At 44.0% G+C, this 23,181-nt stretch overlaps 3 protein-coding genes across 5 annotated transcripts in view; all 3 read right to left on the bottom strand.

Moving 5' to 3' along the window:
* LOC103366267 (bile acid receptor-like) overlaps positions 1–3,057 on the bottom strand; it is an 11,253-nt gene extending 8,196 nt beyond the window's left edge. The window contains exon 1 of the mRNA XM_008293942.1: positions 3,013–3,057. Within this exon, the coding sequence (XP_008292164.1) occupies positions 3,013–3,057 (45 nt within the window). The remainder of the gene's footprint in view (positions 1–3,012) is intronic.
* An 8,438-nt stretch (positions 3,058–11,495) lies between these two features.
* Positions 11,496–21,120, bottom strand: slc66a1 (solute carrier family 66 member 1). Its single transcript, XM_008293934.1, has 8 exons — positions 21,043–21,120; positions 19,339–19,532; positions 19,123–19,252; positions 18,683–18,770; positions 17,817–17,971; positions 17,647–17,739; positions 12,873–13,058; positions 11,496–11,669 (listed from the first exon to the last, which is right to left on the bottom strand). Exons 1-8 carry the CDS (start codon positions 21,058–21,060, stop codon positions 11,589–11,591), a joined length of 945 nt encoding a protein of 314 aa, XP_008292156.1. The 5' UTR covers positions 21,061–21,120; the 3' UTR covers positions 11,496–11,588.
* The window catches only part of trim33 (tripartite motif containing 33), a 43,773-nt gene continuing 35,688 nt past the window's right edge, over positions 15,097–23,181 (bottom strand). For all 3 annotated transcript variants that reach the window (XM_008293936.1, XM_008293935.1, XM_008293937.1), the window contains one exon: positions 15,097–15,863. In XM_008293936.1, coding sequence (XP_008292158.1) covers positions 15,642–15,863 — 222 coding nt within the window. In that variant the 3' untranslated portion in view covers positions 15,097–15,641. The remainder of the gene's footprint in view (positions 15,864–23,181) is intronic.

The following is a 23,181-nucleotide window of genomic DNA, read 5'->3' as shown; positions in this document are numbered from 1 at the left end:
TCCCAAATAGTTTCTGACTTTGGAGGTGATTCAAGCATAATTATTTGAATTTAAAGCATTTAAATGGGACTTTTATAAGTTAGTCACCAGTACAAATCCAGATTAATCTGCATTTGTAGCTAGTCTCCTAGAAGTGCACTACTTCCTCCTGCTTGAGTAGTGTTTGCTAAAAATGCCAGAGCCAAGCTGCTGTTGCAAATAACTGAACAGTTCTTAGAAATAAAAACACTGCATGTAGAGGTGATCCTCATCAGGAACAACTGGACTGAGAAGCACACATGTATGCACAACATTTTCAGCAAGCAAGTTCATTGATACGGTACCTTATCAAGTGAATGATTCAAACTAGTTGACTAAATAAAACAGATGCTTGTATGAGATGAACTATTTTAAATACATTGCAGATGTCTGCTGGTCTCATAAGAGAGGCCAGTAAAGAGAATCACAGTGATCCACTGTACAGGCAATAAAAGGCATGACTGAGTTTCTCTAAATCTTGCTCGGTCACAAAGTTTCACAGATTATGTTTTGAAGATGCCAGAAGGTTGGCGGTTTGATCCCCGCCTCTCCGCATGCCAAAGTGTCCTTGGGCAAGACACTGGACCTGAGGCTGCTCCCAGGCAGCACCTTGCTTGGCAGCTCTGTGGCCATCGGTGTGTGAATGTGTGAATGAGAAACAGACTATAAAGCGCTCTGAGTAGCACTAAGGTAGATGATACGAGTGCAGACCATTCACCATTTAGAATGAGGATTTAGCTCGCGCTTGCTGAAATTCAGATCTTCATCAATGATCACACCAAGACTCTGGACCTGGCTGTTAGATTTTAGAGCCGTGGAGTCAAGCTGAGCGCTGGGCACTAGCTGTTCTTCTTTATTGCCAAACAGAATTATTTTGACTTTATTTAATTGAAAAAAAAAGTTTTGTTGAATCCGACAGTTTATTTCCTCAAGACGAAGTAAATCTGTACAACCGTTGTCATCTTGTGAGAGTGTTAGATAGAGCTGAGTGTCGTCTGCGTAACTGTGATAAAGGTTGGGACATTTGTGAAATGCTAGCATGTATAGATTAAAGAGAAGAACCTATTCTTGTGGACTCCGTACATCACTGGGGGTTCTGTTAAATCCATAATTACCAATACTCAGGACTTACCCGCTGCCTTTTAGGATAAAGTAAACCACCTGAGGACTGTTCCTGAAAGCCCGACCCCATTTTTTCCAATCTATCCGTTAGTGATCCACAGTTTAAAACACTGTGATCTAATAACACCCAAATCATGATTCATGCTAATGTCATAGTGCTATGCTATGAGTGGAAACCTGATTGTAGGCTGTCAGTTGTTTAAATGCAGGATGTGACTGATTTGGTTGATTTGGCCGATAGCTGCCTCATGCTGAAGCATCCAGGTTTCTCTTTGTCAAGAGGGCCTGATAACTGCAGTCTTGATTCTTTAAGGAGTAAAGAGCGCCTTGATGATTATATGAAGCTATCAGAAACATAAGTTGTGACTGGATGCTCAAATACTGACCACAAGCGTAGCCTTTGCTTCTGATTCATGATGGATAGCAGGTGTCCTTCCCCAGTAAATATACATACCTGGACATAAACACATCTAACACATATTTAAACTACAGAACAAACTATTCCTGAGAGGGCGGTTGTACTCGTGTGACTGAAACTCGAGTGATGATTTCCAGAAACACAGTTACGCTGGTCAAAGTCAAAGAGCGTCATAGGAATCTGATTTTACGTGACTTCATTGCTTTTATGACTCTTCTGGGACGCAATCAAAAGCTGAGAGTGGGACCTTGTGAACTGGTCCGGGCTGCGGAAAACAGGATGCAGCTGAGCGCTCCCAGTTCCATTGTGGATTTTCTGATCCCTGTTTCTGGATGCTTCATTCAGTCTGTAATTGCCATTCAGCGCTGGGACGGTCTGAACCGTCTCACAGTGTGGGTCAGCAGCTTGTGTTTCCACTGAGAAAACATGTGTCACCACTGGCAGCCTCTCAAAGTCCAGCTGGACCACTGAGACCGGGAGAGCTGTGGGATCTGCAATGCACCGATTACACAGAGAGCCCACCCAACTGTCAGGAGTCTCAGGACTGCCAGAGATGGAAGTTAAAAACATGATGTGTAAAGATATAGACCATCATATTAGTCTGAATATATGCAAAATGTGTGTATATGTTGGTTGACGTCGTGAGAGAGGTGTGACACTGGGCTGCATCAGTGGGTCAGTACGAAACAGTGCAAACATAAATCAGTTCAAGAAGGTTGTATAGAAATATGTTTTTAAAAAACACAGGGATGAAGAGAAGTCATTTTGGGAGAGGGCATTATGCCAACTGTAAAGGGATGGGTGGTTATAAAGTATTGGGCTGCACAGTAAATGATCTGGGGTTTGCTTTTTGTTTGTTTGTAAAGATTTTTTTGGGTTTGGGTTAACTATAAACAGGGGAATAAGGGATGGGAATTAATAAGCTTTCGTTTCTTCCTGCTCCCTTTCGGACACATGATTTATTTAGATTCATGGAGCGGCAACAGAATGTGTAGGTACATGATTATATGTATTTATGTGTAGATATGGGTGTGTATGTATTTTGTCTGTCACTCACATGAAGTTTTGCTATTAAATATTATTTTTAATTTATATATATTGTTATTTTCTTTTCTTTTAATCTGTTTGAAATAAAGAATGAATGAATTTTGCACTTCCATAAAGTTTGGGGAATCACTGGAGAGAACTTTAAAAAAAAAAAAAAAGTAAAAGAATAGTCATAATCAGAGCTGCAGAGGTGGTCATATCCCAGATGTTGGTGCTGCTGGACAGGCCTCCTGGTGGCGCTCCTGGGCCCCAGAGCCCCTGTTTAAAGTGACTGGCGTTGAAATGTCACAAGGCTCAGATGTGGTTCCATTTCCATCCTTATCATTTAATAACAAGTCTTACAAACTATAAAGCTACCTGATTGGTTAGCTTGGTACGAACACCTAGTCTCCCCCTGCTAGTCCTACCTCCACAGGGTCAGTGCTACAGTACGGTCTGGCTGCACTCGCCATCATTATGCTAGAGGAGAGAAAACACTCGGGTTTGTTTGTGTATCTTTAAACCAATCACAGTTGTCTTGGGTGATGCTCAGCGTGGGATGGAGCGATGGTGCTCTCGCAAAATAGTCAAAAATTTTGATTGAATGTTTGAGTATAGAACAACCACAGCACTGTCACTGAAATGGCTAAAACCAATCACAACCATCGTTGTCTTACTGTCAAACCAAATCTTCAACAAAACTTTTCAGAAGGAAGCAGTAACTTGCACACAGCAGAATTTCACTTATGAAGTGGTGAATCCCATCCTGGCTCCGTCCAGAGGTTTAAAACATCTGCCAAGCAGCTCACTAACCAACAGGCAGCAAACCAGAGGCCAGGAACCAGTGAAGCTTTGAGGAATAAGCACCTTTTACTGGAGATGGATTCAGATTATCAGGGTCTCATTCAAACCAAAGCAACAGATTCTGTCAGCTTGCAGGGTGGGGCCTCCTGCATCATTATTGTTCTTCAGAATCAGTTTCAGGTTTGAACATTATGACTAAATGACTTAAATATCACAGCTTGTGTAGAGCAGAGGAGTTTTCTAGTGTCTGAGCAAAGCTGGAGGTGAGCTGGTGTGCTGAGAGACAGACCGGGACTTCACACGTCTAAAGGAAAGAGCCGTGTAGGTCTTTATAAGGCAGATAGAGGTTATTTTCATGAGAAACATACACATAGATGGTTTTTGGGGTTTAATCAATAACCAGACTTTCAGTAAACGTCAGCCTAATCTAGCAGATGACCAAGCTTCTCCTACAGAGTCTGTGCATGTTGCTGGTTTTATTTATTGTTTGTTAATCTTTAGTCTGGACTAAATCCTTCAGAAGCTTTCAAACACTTTCTGACCCCACGTTACAGAAAGCTCTGATGATCATTAACAGCACATGAAGAGTTCATTTGCAACAACACATAACTCCACAAACCTTCAGAAAACCCTCTTCTCCATCGTCTTCCTGAGACAACACCAGTCAAACTTAGCTTATCTCTATTCCTGTCATTTCTACTGAGTCAGATCCACTCAGCTTCAGTTTGATTGTCATCATGTCAAGCAAACAACAACAAAAATAGGTTTTCTGTAAATCTATAAAAATGGAGTTATCTGTTTTTCCTAATGAACTCTTCACATGTAAAAGGGGGGCTGCATCGTAGTGGACTGACATCCCCGTTTTCATCGCCCCCCTTATTCCGTTCCTCTTCTTGCTCTCTTTCGTTTTCTCTCCAGATGTTTCCTGTCTCTACCAGACCACGCTGGCGATGGGCTGATGGGGGGGTCCCTGCTTGCTCGGCATGTGACAGAGCTGTGGTTCACTCTGTTTGTAAACCATTTGAACGCTGTCTAAACACTCCTCGGCCTCCCTTCCATCCCACACACGCTAGGGAGCCAAACAACACCAGCAAACTGCCCCCCATCGCTGCCCCTCCGACGCCCCCCCCTCCAAAGGGTAGGAGGGGAGACAACAGGGACAATTTGTTGATGATACTCGTCAGTATAAATAGATCCTCCGATGCTCAGCCTCCCTGCGTGCTGTGAGCTGGCTGAACCTCCTTCAAGAACTGTTTTTTCCATGTCACGGAGTTCTTAAAGGCAGTAAATAAAGGCTGAGCGCTCATTCATCAGCTATCAGAGGGGATGAGATGAAGCTGCACACAGAAAGAAGCTCATGTCTAATGTATAAATGATCTACTTACTTATAGGTATTCTACGTAGCTTTGATTAAACACAAGTTGCAGCTACAATAGAAATCTAAAAGTAGAAAAGAGTCCCGAGCTCAGCAAACTGACCTTAATGTCAACTTTACTGCAGCATCTACCCGATGCATGGGACGTCTCAATTTCGCATACATCGCTTTGGGATTTTGCTAAAGTACGAAAAAAATAAGTAAAGGTTTTATCAGCAGGAACACATGAATCTTCGGGGTTGTGAGATGATGAATGGGAGTTAAAAAGTTCTGCTAACCTCATCTGTTTTCAGTTTTTGGACTTTTTTTTTCTTAATCTTTGATTTTGGTGAGATATTAAATAATGTGAACATTTGCTGAAATCCAACCACGTGAGACGTTTAGAGGGAAACATCCCTATTAGACATGTGAGCCTGACTACACGCTGCTGTTTGGGAGAAGTGAAGAGTTCATCTGCAGAAACAGATAACTCCATTTTTATAGATTTCAGAAAACTTTTTTGTTGTTGCTGTTTGCTTGAGATGATATCAATCAAACTAAAGTTGAGTGGGTTTGACTCAGTAGAAATGACAGAAATAGAGATGACTTAGACGATGGAGAAGTGGGTTTTCTGAGTTTTCTGTTTTTGCAAATAAACTCTTCAAGTCAGGAAGGCTGGAAGCCACTGGGTTCATCTGTGTGCTGCACTTTAAAAGCTTGTTCTAGCATCCATACATCTCAGCTGTCAGAGAGCACAGCAGCAGCAGCAGCAGTAGTAGACGTAAAACAGAAATACTCAAAGTACAGGGGCCTCAAAACTGTACTCAAGCAAAGTACTTGAGTAAATGTGTTTAGTTACTTCCCACTAGTGAGTAGGTGAGTGGTCTGGTGAGGACTGAAATCACGTAGTTTGCTGGATAATGTCAAAATATATTTTCAAATACGGGGCAGCAGAGTACCAAAGCATTTAGATCTTATTTGTCCAGATGAACCAGAGGAGAACTGTGAATGATTTCCATAGTAACCACTGAAGAAACGGTGCTTTGTTTTGTGGATCATCCAGCTTTACGTGAACACGGCACAAGACTTGGGTAAATGAAATCAAAGCGATGGAGACGGCGAGATTTGAAATGAATAAGAAAAAAGCAGAAACACAGATGTTCTACCAAAGGATGCTGCATGACATCATCACTCATACATTAAAGTATGAACATTGGCAAGACATGCCATCACTTTAGTCAAGACAAGCTTCAGGAATTCTCATATCAGTCTGTCAGTGTTTCATTATTTTAAGCATCTCTATATCTATATTATCTGTAACTGCAACGATTTTCTAGAGAAGCAAAAGATGAAACAGAAGCGAAAGCAAGAAGAGCCAAAGAGGCAGAAGTGTGACTGGACTCACCGTAGTACTGGAGCTGCTCCGTGGAGCAGTACCCATCCGAGGTGGAGAGAAACCCCCCGGCTGGAAAGCTCATCTCCAGCTCGGTCCACTCTCTCATCTGGACAGAAAATCCTCTCTCCAGCTGCTAAAACCGAATCTATCTCCACACACGCAAACACAGACACATACAGACAGTTACGCTGAGGATTCGCACAGATATGAAGGATCTGGGGAGTGCAGAGACATTCCTCAATCCTCAGGATGAGTCCAGGTCTCTCAGCTGTCCAGGCTGACGTCCCGGCCTATTTTTAAAAAGCAGAGAAGAAGAGTGCAGCTGAGGCTTTTGGTCTGCGGTGGATGATGTGCTGGAGGAGGGCCTAAGCGTCCCAGGGGGCCAGACAAAAGGGAAAGTGGGGACACCCAGAAAGGACTGGGATGGGACTGTGGCCCAAACAGCTGGACCTGGCTGAGACTTCATAGATCAGGAGACAGTGGGGACAGAGGGAGGATGACCTTATCCCTCGTGGGCTGAGTGAGAGACAATCATGTGTCCCGAGTGAGCAACATCAGAGAGCCAACCGATAGCTGAAGGTTTTCTTTTTTTCGTGAGCATCTCATTGACTAAATGCTGTTATTGAAGATGTTTCAGGTTCACTTCAGATTAAACCAATCCTGCTATTTATATTCATATTTACTATGCTTCGTGTGTGCTGTGACTCTATCTGTCCATGTTTGTCCTCGAGGCCTTGGGAGTGTGTTTACTCTGCCCTTTGTTTACCGCTGCTCTGTTTGTGCTGCAGTTAATATTAGACAGCAGTTAGATTTAAGGCTCCCAGGGACCTCTGCCTCCCCCACAAACAGTGGACCAGGCCAGGGCCGAGCCAAAGGAGTCGAAGCCTGAACCGCCCGCAGGAGACGGAGGTGTGACCCCGACATTGGCCTGTAAATCTCTGAGCGGGGCCGTTTGACACGCAGCATGCTCGCTGAGGATTAATGGTGTCCTCCCACCCAGCTATCATCCTTTCACTGGCTCATTATGGGAATCAGGACCAACTGGTGGATAGCTGAGGGTCAGAGAAGAGCTGACGGTTCTCACTGAGTGTGTCGACTGCAGTCACCATCCATCTCAGTGAGAGACCAAACAAAAATGTAGATGCTCGCTATGAAAAGTGAGTCCAAATCGGAGCATACGTGGACGTGTGTGCATGGTGACAACACTTCAGGGAAAAGCACAACCGAAAGAGAAAATAAAAAGTGTGACCTGTTTGTCTAAAACCTGATAACTTTCGCTGTACTGTGGTGTCTGCAGTGTTCAGAAAGATGTTGACCTTTTAATTACAGAACAATTAGAGTTGAACTAAGTTTAAAAACACTACATATTCAAACTATAAATTAGCAGCAGCAAAAACAGAAAACATGTTAGTGAGACACAGAGCTTCCTGCTGTCATAAACACACTGATAGATTTCATATAGAAAAATAGGGTTAAGCTACTTTCATAAGGTTTTGTGGTAAACGTGTTTTTCCCCTGGTGGTTTGTAACCAACATATCTTTTCATTTCATTGCTTTACAGACTCTTTTTTTCAGCAGCCAATCATATATTAGATGGGACAAGACCTGTCACCGTGGTAACCCAGAAAAAGGAGGGTATATTCATAAACCTGAACAAGTAGTTTTGGTGCTTGTATCTAACCAAACAATGAAGAAAAACTTAGATTAATTGGGGCACAAATCCCAGGCTGGTGAGTGGAGGTCGTGTCTGAAGCTAATGGCACCACCACCTTATTGAAAGTAAGGCTGCTACTGAGCTATTTTAGCAAAAGCTGAAGATGAAGCAGGACTTTTCTAAAAGACAAGGCGGCATCATGACCAGCTCTTGGATGGTTCCTGAGTTCCAAAGTTCCCAATGAAGTGAACTCCTACAGTGACAGTATCTCACTTCAGAGGCACCAGTTGTACCCTGGGGACTGGATATGAGTCAAAACTGGTTCAGAGATTCATTCTTAAAGCATCTTTGTGTGACTACAGTGGTGATAGATCCCAACATGTGAGAGACAGTTAGCAGCGTGTCACATCCTAACATATGTGGCAAAACAAGCCATGATAATAATAATAATAATAATAATCCGTCCCATCCACTGGGTCTGACCTCAGAGGGATGGAAGGAGAACAGAATGATGGGGACAGTATCTGAGCGTGTGCAAATGTCACCATGGATCTTGTGGAGGTGTCACGCTGTTGGACACATTGTTGAGCACAGGCCTAAGTACGAGGGGCTCGCCCCCTGGGAGAGGAGGAAAAACAAGAAGAAGAGGAGGAACAAGGAAGGAAAAGGCACGTTCATATCAGTTCCCTCATAGGTTTTGTTTTGCACCAAGATGCTAGAAAAACGGGAGATGCAGTACATAACACATAAAAACACACTTAAGTCAACTTCTCCACAGAGGTCCAGAGCAAAAAACGAACTGATGGGATGGCTCGTCCAAACCCCTGAACTCATTAGTCCTGAATCACTCACAGCCCAGAGATAAATCCAGAGCATCATAAATCGTGTCCGGGGCGTCCTCTCCATGCGCTGGGCTCCTGTCTTTATCAGACGGCTGCTGGCTGGTAGCTGCAGCTCGATAACGGCCTGTTTACTGATCCTCTCTGCAAACTGACGCTCACTTTAAAGTGGATTCGGTCAGCGAGGTCCATAGCTTATGTCTGAGCGTATGCAAGAGGCATTTGGCTATCACGGGGGAGGAATGTAAGTTGTCAAATGTAAGTCGTGTCTACTTAAAGCGTTTCCTCTGTTCCGCGGAGGTCACTGAGAGGCTGCATTGTTTGTTCGTTTTCTCCTCTGTTGTAGTTTTACAGACAGATTATGTACGCCTGATTAAACAAAACACTCTGAATTCCTGATGAGAACAGCACCCTTCTAGACCTCCTCATCATTATGATTGTTAAATGTTTTTAAAACCACAGCCTGTAGACGTCCAGAACTGAACACCTCAAGGCCGGCCTCACAAACATGTTGTGGGTGACGGCCTCCAGTAAGACCTCCGTTTTTACTGATTTCATTCTTTTTACGTCTGTAAAAACGACCTCTGTGCTCATTTAATTCCTTTAAATTACTTCTTTTACGTGCACTCACCAATTAGCTATTTCAAAACAGTCAATAATCTTAAATCTGCACCAGTTTTTGAACCAGATAACACTGCGTCAGGCTTCAGCTGTGCTACTCAGAGGTTGTGGACTCACCGCTGATGGTGGGACTCCTGCTGAGCTTTGTCCCAGCGTCCTCTCTCTTTGTCCAGCTTTCACTTTTTGTAATGTTGACAGCAGCATGAGCCTCTAGTCTCTCTCTCTCGCTCTCTCTCTCTCTCTCTCACACACACACACACACACACACACACAGAGTAAACACAACCTTTCATATGAGATGTGTGTTTTAACTAAACATGCATGTTTCCTTGGGGGGGGGGTGGTGGTGGTTTTTGTGCATCAGAACACTGGGAATTTTTTAGATAATCAAACTCTTTCTCTATGATTTTCCCAGATTAGGCCGTTTCTGGTCGGTCACACAGGACCCCCCTCCCCTCTGCTGCTCGTAGGAACTGGAGTCATCTCATTAAGAAATTCCCAGTATATGGTTTATAAACAGCCTCTTGTTCATCCCTGGTGATGGATGGATGGATGCGTCCTATCACTGGCTCTTCCTGCAAACTCCCCAGGCTGCTCAACAGTCTGTCTCCCTGCCACTGTTTCACAACCGCTGCACACTGCAACACCCCCAAACACACACATACTGAAACCGTGGTATTTTTTGTTTTGACCTTACATCCCCGTGGGTGGGCCCTTACTGTCTTCGGTTGCATTATGTCTAATAGCGAGGGGGGAAATGCGTGTGCGTGTGCGGGGGTGTTGCGAGGGAGGAGGGTGCTGCTGAGAGGCCAGCGTGAATCTGCTAATGAAGAAAAACAACACGGCTGTCAGGGCCTCCCAGAAGCAGGCCAAACACAGATCGCTGGAGGTTGAGGTCGGAGAAGGCAAATGGTCAGAGTTCAGCATGAAGGCCAAGAGCAGACCTTGACCTCTGCTGGGCTGAAAGAAGTGGGAGGTGCAGAGAGGAAACCGAGAGAGTGTTTTCTTACTTATTGTAAAATTCATAAATCTCAACAAGAAGAAAACTTCAGTGTGAAAGAAGTGGCAAAAGCCTCAATTAAGACCTCATAAAACAGAGAACACGTGTAATTCATTTGTTTATTCTGTCCAGCACACGGACCCACTAAATATATTTAACATTTCTCAAAGTACAAAACCACGATTTGTGGCAAAATGTGCAAAACAGAGAAGATGAAAATGTGTGAATGGAACAAAATGAAAATAAAACTTGAACATTACAAATAAAAAAATGCTCAATAGGGTTTGTTAAGTTATGTTTGTGGCACTTAGTGTGACTTAATGCTAATTTCTTCTTTTCCAGTTTGACACATGCCTGCGTTTACACATCTGAGAGCCCAGAAACACCGTAAACCAGATCAGAATCGGACCTTTGTGCAGTGGTTAGCCAACCGTCCACGTGTTTGGCAACTTAAAAGCACCAGAAATGTTCTCAGAAACCCTCTGTGTGATACGGTCACTCCCACCAGCATGTTGCTGAAACCTACACATGGTTTGACGTTAAACTGAGAGGTCAGGTTGCCAGGAGGTGTTTCCATCGATGCCCAACATCTGAGACCCTGAGCTGTCCCTTTAAGACTTTAAGACCTAAGAGCACTTACAAGGTGTGTCAGAAAAGTGTCAGGACTGGTGTCACAAAGGATTCAAATCCAAACTACAAACTACCAGTGTTCCCCTTCGTAGTAATCCCCCTGGAGTCTAACACACTTCTCCAGCCTTCTCTTCATGCTGCCACGCACTCCTGGAAGGATTCTTCCAGGATCCTCTCAGCTCCGTCGTCACAGCCATCTTGATGTGGTCCACGTCTTCTAAACGGGTCCCCTTGATGACCCCCTTGAGCTTGGGGAAGAGGAAACAACCCCACGGAGCCAGGTGGGGTGAGCATGGAGATGTTCTTCACAGCCAGGAGCTGTGGGATGCTCAGGACGCTGTGAGCAGGTTGTCATGGTGAAGCAGCCTCCACTGGTTCTGCCACAATTCTGCCTCTTCTGGACGAAGCAAACGCTGCAGGATCTCTGTAGACGAACTGGTTGATCGTCTGAAGGGGAAACTCCTAGTTTGTGGTTTGAAATCTATCTTTTGTGACACCAGTCCTGGGGATTTCCTGACACACCTCGTACTCATCTGTTGCTGTGCGTTGCAGTTTAAAAAAACACACTGTAAACAAATAGAATGAGTGCATAATAAATAAAACCATAAAATGACAGAGTACAGTTTGTTTTGATGGTTGGTGAAGTAATTCTGACGACTCCACTGTGGGAGAGCGTTCGCTGGAGTCCCACCAGCAGCGAGTTGGTTCAGGTCCTGATCAGGGGCGTCGTCTCCTCGGAGTCCACCTGCAGCGGAGCTTTGCGATAAATTAGAAACTGGACTGAGATCTGAATCATGGTGTTAGGGAAATGTCAGGATGTTGGTAAAAGGAGCATTTTATTTGCAATCAGAAAAACACAAATCTGTGAAAATAGACCCACTTCTTCAGCTCTGAGACGATTCTGTGAAGTGAGAGAAGACCTGCTAGCACCCAGAAATGCCTATTCTACTCAACAGCTGCCAGAGAGTCCTTCATCAAAAACCTTCACTAAGAGAACAAACTGGGCCCAGGGCTCCTTCCTATTTCTAGATCCTGTCAAACCTGAAACACACAGAACCTCGGGGCCAGGTTGTGATATTCTGACAAATATGAAGCTGAAGCCAGGAGCTGCTTAGCTGAGCTTAGCTGAGCTTAGGCTGAAGACTAAACATAGGAAACAGCTAGCCAGACTCTGTCCAGTGCTGTAGCACCTCTAAAGCTCACTATTCACTATACTCTATTTCAGTTATTAAATCTCTGTGTTGATGCCAGTTCCAGGAGCAGGTGGATAATTAGAGAAAACCCATTTACAGTCGACCTGTCCGATGATCTGATGCAGTCGTCCTGAACTCAGCTGAATGTGGTAACTGTCTCTACGGCTTTAATAGCCTGGTCTGACACATGACAGAAAGGAAAGTTAAATAAGTCACAATGACTCAGGTGAGGTGGAAAAGAACGATGAAGCACAACTACAGAGTTAGATGTGGGAACAGGGACAGTCAACAAGTCCTACCGATGTCTGCTGGACGGCCACATGTTCTACGGTTGGGTCTCAAGTTTTCCTTAAATGTTCTTTAGAGTTTCTATCTGTAATAAATAGTGTACTTGTGGTGATTTTTTTAAAAGACAACATGCCTTTCTAACCTGTCAGCAGGTTTCGGGGTGAACAGACGTGAGAATCTTCTGCTTTCTCCACTTATTCATTAAAATCCACTAAAGTGACGCTTTGTGAGTTTTGTGCAGTGCAAAGGAACCGAGTGGCCTCCAGGGGCCACTAGTGCAGCTTTTACAGTCTTGTTGCTCTGCTGGCAGCAAACCAGCTTCCCTGCCAGTGTTGGACCTATAATACTGGATATTGTGTGTTCACACACACACAGTCACAAGACCTGAACCTTTCTACTGAGCTGCTCGCTCTGCCCGCTCAGCACTGCCTACTATGTAGCATGTACATGGGATTAAGGAGACCCGGAGGCCCAGGAGCAGACGCCATGTTTTCTCTTTGAAAGGATACAATGAGGTCTAAGGAGAGGGTGCCGAGGCTGCCGATGAGCCAGGGCAGGTGATGGATCAGGTAGTTGCTCTCGCCCTGTCCCTGGTCGGGGTTTTTCAGGAGGACGCTCAGGCCATATGTAGTGTTTCCGAGAATAACAAGCGCGAACAAGAAGTACGACACTCCCTCTGTCGACTTCCTCTTGAACTGTGGGGGAGAACGAGACAGCGGGCGGGGAAGCGGTGAGGACAAAAAACGTTTTTAAAGAAATGCATGATGCCACATACAGTATACATGAGATCAGCCCTGTGCAATATCACTTCAATGGCAAAACATTTAAAACCGTATCAGCTCTCGATAACTGCATTGATGACAAGCAGAGTTTTTCCTCCTACAAACAAATCAAAAACAAACATTTTTAGAAAGACTGCACTGAAAATTAGGGCCCCAAAATAAAAACACAAGTGAATACACCTGTGATCACTGAAACAGACATTTGTGCACCTGTGATCTCCAGATATCCAAGCAGTATGAACATGGTTAGAAAATGAGCTGTGAACACCAGAACTTTCTCACTTTGGGACCTATGAGCTGCATCGTGGCTCAACATGAGAAAAGAATTACGAGAGAAACTGAAAAATCTGAATGTGAGACTTCACAAAGATGGAAGAGGACACAGAAAGATCAACTAAAGATCAGTGGAGACGGAGCTGCAGCAGTAACCAGGAGGTCAGTTCACTATCTGAACAGTCCAGCTTTGGTCAGACGACACCAAAATACATTTGCTCAGCTCAGATGGAGTTCGGTTCTTGTTTAGCATGAACACGGCCGGGACAAGCACAGTAGTTCTGACAGTGAAGCCCTGGTTGTGATGATACGGGGCTCCATGAGTGCAAAAGATGTTGGGAGGGTGACGTTTATAGATGGCACGATGAATGCCTGTTAATACACCAAGATACTGGCTCACGAGATGACTCCTGATCTGTAGAAGCTTTGCAGAGGGAGAAGATTCCAGCATCAATCATCATCATCATCCAAATCACACCGTCGAGTTTCAAAAGAAGAAAAAACTGAAAACTTTGACCTGGACAAGTGTGTTCGTGTCATGTTCATGACAAATACTGTTCAACTCAGAGGTAATGTAATTACTGCAGTATTGTTAAGTGATGCTGCACAGGTGTGTATTTATTAAGCGTCTGTGATCCATCCAGACTACAGAAGAGAAAGCAGCTCAGTTGTTAGATTCCTGCTCAGTTCTCTGGTACACTGAATCTTCTTTCACTTCTTCTTTCACTTTCATCTGCATTTTTTTATGCAAACTGAGGCAAACACAGACATCATTCANGTGTGAAACAGACTCAGCAGCACATCAGGAACAAACATAAAAACAGTTATTGTTTAGTGAGGACCGACTGAATGCATCCAGTTTAGCTCCTGTGACAGCACGGCTTCATTAACTGGGTCTACTGATCTACAGCTCGGCAGGTATACCGTCTTCCTTCAGCTGAGAATCGCTGAGCGAACACAGACAGGAAGTACAGCGGTATGAAGAAGTTTGGCCACCCCTGACAATTTCCTTTATTTCCATTTATAAATCACTGGGTGTTTGGATCAGCAGCTTCATCTGTGGGATGATGTGAAGCGGGCTGTCCATCAAACCTAACTGGACTGGAGATGTTCTGTAAGGAGGAATGGTCCAAAAACACCTCCATCCAGAAACCAGACACTCATTACAGGCGATAGGAGGCGTCTAGAAGCTGTTTAGGAGCCTCTACTAGATATTGATGTGATTTTGTTGTGTTGGGGTGCCACATGTTTGCACCTGTGTAGTTTTGTTTTGATGCATATTGATGCACATCTTCTGTTTGTCCAGTAAACCTCGTTTCACTGCTGAAATATTTCTGTGTCCATCAGTTTTTTGACAGATCAAATTGAAGCTGCTGATCCAAACACCCAACGATTTAAAAATGGAAATGATGGAAACTATCGGGGGTGCCCAAACTTTTTCATACCTGTACTGTAACTGCTCAAAGTGGGGCGCTTCTTACAGCAGATTTAAACCCCAACCTCGTACGGAGAGGGTCAGCTGTGCAGCACCAGGTACCACGCTGCTCTAGCGGGCTGAGAGGTTTGTAACAGTGATGTATGTCGAGCCTGAAGCCAGAACCACATCCCAACAGTGAAGTTCATGGATCGTATGTGTGCGCGGTTGTTCCTGTAATTTCTACTCCACACTACACGTGTCTTCGATATATTTCAAGAACAGGTTTTATTGATGACGCACCCAAACATCTATACTGAAGGAATACCTTCAGTAGGCTAGATTCTCTTATTTACATCATGTTTCCACAAAGTCATACAAATACTTGGTAGGCTTCATGTCAAAGTATAGATATATTACATTAAACAGTGGATTTTTGTTTTATAAAGCAATCGTCACAACAAATCTACAAATGAAAATGGATGATAGAAAAGAAACGACCGATCATTAACTAGTGGAAAAAACGAGTCCTACTTCAAAACTATGTACAGGCGAGTTGAATGTCCGTGAAATAAGGAAGGAATGAAGCTCTCGTGGTTTCCTGTCCTTTAGAGTTCTCAGAGAAGCAGACGTCTTGTGTAGTTGAATTCTCTCAAAGGCCGGGACGAGATAAATTGAGCAGTTTGTACAGAAAATCTCATCCTGTTCTCTCTTTGTTTCATATTTTATTCCTGCCTCCAAAAACAAAAGAAATGCACGACGTGAGGAAGACAGTTCTTTACTTGTCTTGTTTCTCTTGCGGTTGGTTCTCATTTGATGTGGACCACTTTCTCATCTGTTTTCAACCGCTTGCGTCTGGGCTGTATGAAATCCTCCTCGGAGTCGTCGGTGTCCTCCTCCTCCTTCTCCTTCTCGTCCAGGGACTCCGCTTCGGGGGTTTCGGGGAAGCTTTGGCCGGGGAACATCTCCTGCAACTTCTCTTCAAAGTACAGGCTTACCGCCTTGCCGGATATCGCCATCTCAGAGCCCGCCTGTGGGAGGACGAGGGGGTAGCAGAAGAAGGGTGTGAAGAAAGACATGGAGGGAGGTGGTGTGAGAGTATCATTGAGCAGGAAGAATGAATGGGTTGGAGCAGGGAGGAGGAAGAGGAGAATGAGGAGACAGATTAGACGTGGTTAGGACTCCTGGTGGCAGGGTGGCCCCAGCTCAACCTTGCTGTACAGAGCAGGGATGTCCTGCCGCCCCGTCCCACTGTGGCTCCAATGAAGCATTTCCACAACTCTGTTCAACGTCTAGATTCAGTGTGTGGTTTTGACAGAATTCAGCAGTCAGTGAATCAACTAGCAGGAGTGAAATACAAGATCTGCTTGTTTAAAGGCTGTGAAAACCTTCAATGCCGACATAAAATCCAAACTTTTTTAACACCACTTACACACTATTAAATTCTGTAGCCGTTTAATGGACAGACCAGCACCCAGCACATAGACCAGAAACCAACTCCAACACTGAGAGAGAACGACCAGCTGATCCCACATAGTGTACAGTTAAATGTGTTTTCTTGTTTCACTGGCACTTAAAAACTCCAAACTCCTTAGAATAAAATCTAACTCGGCTCCAGCAAACAAGCCCTGAGCTGAGAAGCTCACTCAGGAAGAGCGAGTAGCGCCTCGGTTCTACAGCAGCAAAGTCTGGATCCACTCGTTTCTAAAACTCTCAAGTAAGATCGCATCTGAACTCAAACAGCTGTTGGAGTCACTGAGCTTAAACCATGTTGTCTGTGAAGGTCCTCAGTCATCCAGGTCACGGTTGTTCTTGTAGATTAGTCGTAGCAGCTGGACCTGTTTGAGTTCCTTGAAGACGTTCCACCTTCATCCAAGAGGCTATATCAGCTCTGACTGACTAGTTGGGAGTTCCAGGTACTTATCTCCTTAAGGAGCCATTAACACCTGAGTTTGGGTTTCAACTGGGGGTTTGTTGCTCCTCCCCCTCGTTATGTGGGTCATTAGTGCTCCCCCTGACACAGTGGGGTTCGTTAGGGTCTTTTGTGGCTAGGTGTGGATGTGGTTTCATCTTCCTGGGGAGAGATCTTAGGGAGAGATCCCTAACGAACCCCACTGAGGCAGGGGGAGCACGAATGACCCACATAACGAGGGGGAGGAGCAACAAACTGAAACCCAAACTCAGGTGTTAATGGCTCCTTAAGGAGATAAGTACCTGGAACTCCCAACTAGTCAGTCAGAGCTGATGAAGCCTCTTGGATGAGAGGTAGAACATCGTCAAGGAACTCAGGCAGGTCCAGTTGCTACGATGAATCCACAAGACCCTAAACCACATTGAATTTGCCTCATGGAACCGAAATAACCAGAGAGTAAGTAACTGATATAAACCTGGCTAACCTCTTTGTGTGTTCTGCCTCCCATCACAGGCTACACTTTGTAAAGCCTGAGAACAGAGCCAGGAGGAGGCTGCAGAGCTCTAACTTCCTGTCAAACCACTTTAATTAAAAAAAAATAGGCTGAAACTATTNTTTTTTTTCCAACTCCATCTGGAGCTGTCCGTAGGTGCACAACTTCTATTTTTACTGGCAATTAGGATTTATTCAATTATTCTTGCAAAAACTAAAATAGAAAAATCTGCAACACTGGAAATGATTTTTATTTTACTCTCATGTGACGTATTAAGTTCCCACAAGAGTACGTTACATTTTTACTTTCTTGTGAATTAGAATCAGCTGATGTCTACCGTCAGCCGTGAGGAACACGTGGTGCTAAATAAACTCAACATTTGCAGCCGTATCGACTTTGCCGTACTTACATTAGTGTACATCTGTGGAAGTCTGGAGCACAGGTAGAGCACTGACGAGATGGAACCGATGGAGAAACCGATGATCTCCTTTGGGGTAAAATCCTGAAGCGACGGCGGGAGATACAGAACGTTAGCCAGATATAAGGAGTTCATTATTTAAAAAAATGAACAGGACTCACCCGAGCTGAGCTGCCATCAGAGGTTGAGAGCAGGGAGCGACCTCTGACCACAGATGAAACAATTTCCTGCTGCGTGCCTTCTCCGGGGAGGTGAGCGAAGCTTGTGGTGAAGCCCAGGACGCAGACTAAACCCACCACATGCAAAACCCTCCTACCTGGTGAAGGAAACAACACCTGGACTCAGTTCTGTGAAAAACATCTCGCTGCATTCCACCAGAGGAGAGTTACTGCGTCACCGGTAAGGGCCACAGCAATATGAGGCGTGTGCAGACATCTTTACAGGAGCCAGGGATCATGAAGAGCTTGTTCATTCAACGACTACGCCAGATGAAACTGAGCTTAGAAATATACAGCGCCTTGGTAACGACCTATTCTGGTAGATTAATCATAGCAGCTGGACCTGCTTGAGTTCCTTGAAGACGTTCCACCTCTCATCCAAGAGGCTTCATCAGTTCTGACTGACTGGTTGGGAGTTCCAGACACTTACATCCTGAAGGAGCCATTACAAAAGTATGTGGAACTCCCAACTAGTCAGTCAGAACTGATGAAGCCTCTTGGATGAGAGGTGGAACGTCTTCAAGGAACTCAAGCGAGTCCAGTTGCTACGATTAATCTACGAGAGTAACCACAACCTGGATGACTGGGAACCTTCACAGACTTGGTAACAACAGGCTACGGCAGGAGATAACATATTTTTTGAGGTAGCCACAACTATGCAAACCACCAGTTATATCTCAGTAGGAAACCAAATAAAGCAGCAGAATGCAAATACGGCACTGAAACACACACAGCAGAACTTAAGAGTTTAGTTCCTATATTGAGACTGTAGAAAGCTGAGTAACAAAACAAATGGTCTCAACACTCACGTTCAGCCACTCGGTTGCTCATCTTGTAGTACGTGTACATGGCCAGCATCACCAGGTCAGCCAGAACATAATACACTGCTGTGTATGTCTGGATGATGGGGAGAAACAAATACGAGTCACACATAGAACAACTCATCATGCAGCCCATTGTGATGCTGCAACAGCTCACCTGTTTAAAGGAGAGATGCTGAATAACAGTGTGAACAATCAGTTTTCTAAGTCACCATTTAAAAACAACAAACAATAATTAGCTGGTAACAGCTCTAAAATGTGACAAATACTTTTGGTACATTATATGGAAGAAATGCCAAACTTAAAACATCATTTCTGGTTTTCACAACTTCTCATTGCTTTGATATTTTAGAGTCTAATGGATCGATCTACAAGAAGATGTCCAGGCTACCGGACAATACGGTAATCATTCCATCTCTACAAGTCACCTGAAGCGGAAGCTGGTCTGCCAAGAAGGAGCCCACCAGGTTGCAGGAGTCGCCTCCGAGCCACAGCAGCAGAAACCAGATGGAGAGGGCACTGTCCATGTTCCCTGTCTTACAGGAGCTGTAGTACTGTCTGCAGTCACAAAGAAAAGACGGGATGAGACACTGCATTTAAATAAAAAGGCAAATCCTCTGAGAGGCAAAGACACAAACACTTACGGAAGTGAGGACACCATGAAGCAGAGGATGGACAGGAGGCCTAAGTAGATGCTGGCCATGTCCCTGGCGTCCTGGGCACACTCCCCGAGCCCTTCCCAGACCCATTTGGTCCCATTAGGACACAAGGAGGTGAAGTTTCCTTGTGTGGTCCATCCAAAAGTGCTGCGAGTGAGGACTCCGTCTGTCCACATGTTCTGTCAGGGGAGAGAAGCCTCAGTAAATACCCACCGAATTAGAAAAACAGCTTCTGTACATTTTGTCGTACAGTTCTGACGACGTCACCGGGCTGGAAGGAACGTTTACACGGTGTATTAAATAAAATAAAGAGCTCAGCCACGGGGATCATGTTTACAGGTGATGTTCAGCCAAGCAGAACCGACTCCAGACCTTTACAGTCACAGTCCTTCAAAGCTGAAGTTAAAATGACAGAAAAATGCGTGCTCAGTTCTCCATGTCATAAACTTCCCTTTAGACAATCTAAACCATTAGCAGAAGTACTCGCACATGTGGCTTTAGCCAATGTGCTGACAGGACTGAATGTCACTGAGCCACAGACGTTCTCTGGGACACTGATGTGACCCTTATGAGTGTGTTAGAGACAGAGAGAAAGCTGTAGGTTATCCAGGACTATCTATTTGTCTTTGTTTTCAAGACTTTCTATTAAGTAGGCAGCGTCTGTCTGTTTGATCACATGGATCATGGACGTGTCAAACAGCTGTTGGCGTGAACGCGGTGTCAGCATACAGCCCATCTCACAGACCAGGACGTCTGTAGATCACACTGACGCTGATCTTTTTATTCTGGAGCTGCAGCGATACGTCACCACTATTAAAGACTGTAAAAACAAGAAAGCTGTCAGAACAAACCGTGTGCTTTTAAGTCTGAAAATCTCTCCTGACTAATGAATACGTGTCATCTACACTCCCCGGTAAACCCTGGGCATTATGGCTGCAACACTGTGTTTGTGTGTTTTTGTTGTGAATGATCTCTATTTGTTGTTCTTTGGGGAGTTTGTTTTCATTTCTGTGTCTGTGTTTGTAATTGTATTGTATTGGTTGTGATCTGTAGTTGTGTCAATAACTAAAAAAAAAAAGATAAACCGTTTGTAGACCGCACTAACATGACTGTATCTGACATAAACTGTTGATCGTGTATTCAGCCAGGTCTTAATCTTTAACCAGGTTGGTCTGCTATTGGTGAAAATGTTTGTTTTTCTGGAGCACAAGGAGAGAAACATGAACCAACACCACCAGATAACGGGTCACCAGTCAACCAGAACACCGGAGCTTCACTCACAGCAGGTCATAAAAGCATAAACACAACATCCATTCAGCACAAATCTGCAAACAACAAGATTTTTTCAGTTCAAGCGACCATATGATGAGGTCAAAGGTAGTCTCGGGTCTAAAACCAACATAAAGCAGCCAGATTGGACCCACAGTCCGCTGCTGTTCCGCTGATTTCACCACGACAGCAGCGGTTAAATAAAGCGGTAGTGTGTCTGGTTATTCTAGGAAACGATTTTCCTCATAAATTACAGAAACCAGACACGAGCCAAACAAGCTGTTAGCCACTTAGCCCGCTAGCTAGCTAGCAACGACACAACTGACTGCCGGATCTCGTGTGTGGATAATTTAATCTTCAAACTCTACCTCTGTGGGTGTATCACACCGGGAATATATAAAACTTAAACATTTATCTTGCCTGTGTGGCCGCCGACATGCCAACAAGGTCCGGGGAAGAGCGACAGGCGGTCCGTTGTGGCAACAAAACCGCGGAAGCAGGACGTAAACAAGCCAGCCGTGTCTGTTCGCTGATTGGTCGGTTCGCGTCAGACGTCATATGAGTCACGTGAGCGCCAAAACAAAGCTGGAGGTTTTTGTACATGTTTCATTTGCTTTGTTTGATTAGATTTGATTTATCTATGTATATATATTTCTTGAACACTTTAGGTATTTTATTTTATTTTTTTATTATTGTAACTGGATACAGGTACAAAACCCATTTCACTACGCATTGTACTGTGTGTAATTGTTGACGTGACAAATAAAGTTTATCTAATGCACATCTACACCCACTGATTTTAAGGACATTACATTTAATTCAATATATTTGTTATCATTTTGAAAGTTGAGAAATAAATCAGCATTCACATAGTTGATGATTTTCAGTGTATAAATGTACAACTTTCTCTGGTCAGACTGTTCAACTATCAAACATTTATTAATGCTGTGGAACAAGCCAACGGTATGCTTTCATGTCACACACAGTGTCTGTGGACGTGGGAGGACTCGGCCGAGCTCACACATTTCACATGCTCTCATAACATATCAACAAGCCTTGTTAAACTGGACGATCCGGCCCCACAAGGTGATTCAGTCATTAGCCGTCATTAGTCCTGTGGCCTCTTACATACTTCAAGCTAACTTTGCATTTTAGTGTGCAGCTGTGAAAAACAAGACGGCGACAGTATGCAGCAGGAGCTGGTGTGTGATATCACTTCAATGTCAGATGATTCAAAATGGTATCATCTCTCAATAATTGCATCGTTTCTAGGCTGAACAGTAGAGTGTTTCCTCTTGTGACGAATCAAAACTATTCTTTCTTGGATTTCCTGGACTGACAAATCTGCTCGTAAGACTTCACAAACACAGTGGCAGCAGTAATCAGGAGGTACATCACAAGACATGGTGCCACTGATCAGTAGAGCAGTGGTCATATTAGTAGTAGATTGTATTATCACAACCTAGCTCTGAAAAACACACAGGTAAGTGCTTCAGACTTGGCACAAGAGTTATCAGTGAACATCAGGGACTCTGTTACAGCTCAGAAGATGTGAAGAACGGTGCATAACTATTTCGATGAAAACAAAATGAAGAGAATGCATGATCCTGATAGTGAAGCATTGAGGTGGAAGTGTGATGATGTGGGGCTGCATCTGTGCAAAAGAGTGTTGGGGACGTGACATTTACAGGTAGCGCTGTCATTAATACCAAAATACTGGTGGACAAGATGACTCCTAGGAATGTTCCAGCATAATAATAATAATCCAAAGCACACCAAAGAAAAAAGTGAAAATTATGACCTGGGCAAGGTTGCCTGTCACGTTAATAACAGAACATATTACAAGGAAATCTGGTGTCCTTCATACAGATGAGGGTTGATTCTGACATTTAAAAAAAAAAAAAGTGGACACATAAAGGATTGCAAAATTATAATATTTAAATCTCGGTGTTCTGATTCTCGTTGCACCGACTTCCTGCTGGTAGGCCGGTGTTTAATACACTCTGTTACATAAGAGCAAATGAAAAAAATCATTAAATCATTTCCTCTTGCATAGGAAAACGCACAGTGACAATAAAATGACAATAAAATCTTTGAACTTTGAAAAGTAGCAAGATGTGACCTGAACAAGTACGTCGCCTCACTTGAAACCAGACAAACTTCTTCAGTGATGAAAGGTCTGCTGAACTCATTGTTGCATGAGTTCCTACTGTGGGGTCTTTTAACATAGTAAATCTAGTTAATTTGTAGTCTGTCTCTAAGTGTAGCCCTGTGACAGACTGGTTACCTGTCCAGGTGAACCTGCCTTCACCCTGAGTCAGCTGGGATAGACTCCAGCCCCCAGCGACCCCAGTGAGGATTAAGGTGTAGAGATGATGGATGGATGGTTCATTTTTAATTTTAATATAACAGCAAATAACTGCTGTTCAACTACAAAGTAATGGTTTGTGAAAGATGTTCCAGTTAGTTGACATGTTGTTGCACAAAGACACTTCTGTCGCATGCTGTATATTATATTAGAACCATAAAAGTGAATCCTATGTAAAGCAAACTTGTATT

The sequence above is a fragment of the Stegastes partitus genome, unplaced genomic scaffold (genome assembly GCF_000690725.1).
Source record: "Stegastes partitus isolate 25-593 unplaced genomic scaffold, Stegastes_partitus-1.0.2 Scaffold923, whole genome shotgun sequence".
In the NCBI taxonomy this organism is placed as follows: Eukaryota; Metazoa; Chordata; class Actinopteri; family Pomacentridae; genus Stegastes; species Stegastes partitus.
Note: the sequence above shows the minus strand (reverse complement) of the source record. Positions and strands in the feature narration are given on the sequence as shown.

Excerpts from the sequence above, each read along its gene's own strand:
- slc66a1 (XM_008293934.1), bottom strand. Across the intron at positions 19,253-19,338 it reads TTCATGGTGTCCTCACTTCC|ACAGTACTACAGCTCCTGTA; the intron begins GTAAGTGTTTGT and ends TTGTGACTGCAG. Across the intron at positions 17,740-17,816 it reads CTGATGGCAGCTCAGCTCGG|GATTTTACCCCAAAGGAGAT; the intron begins GTGAGTCCTGTT and ends CCGTCGCTTCAG.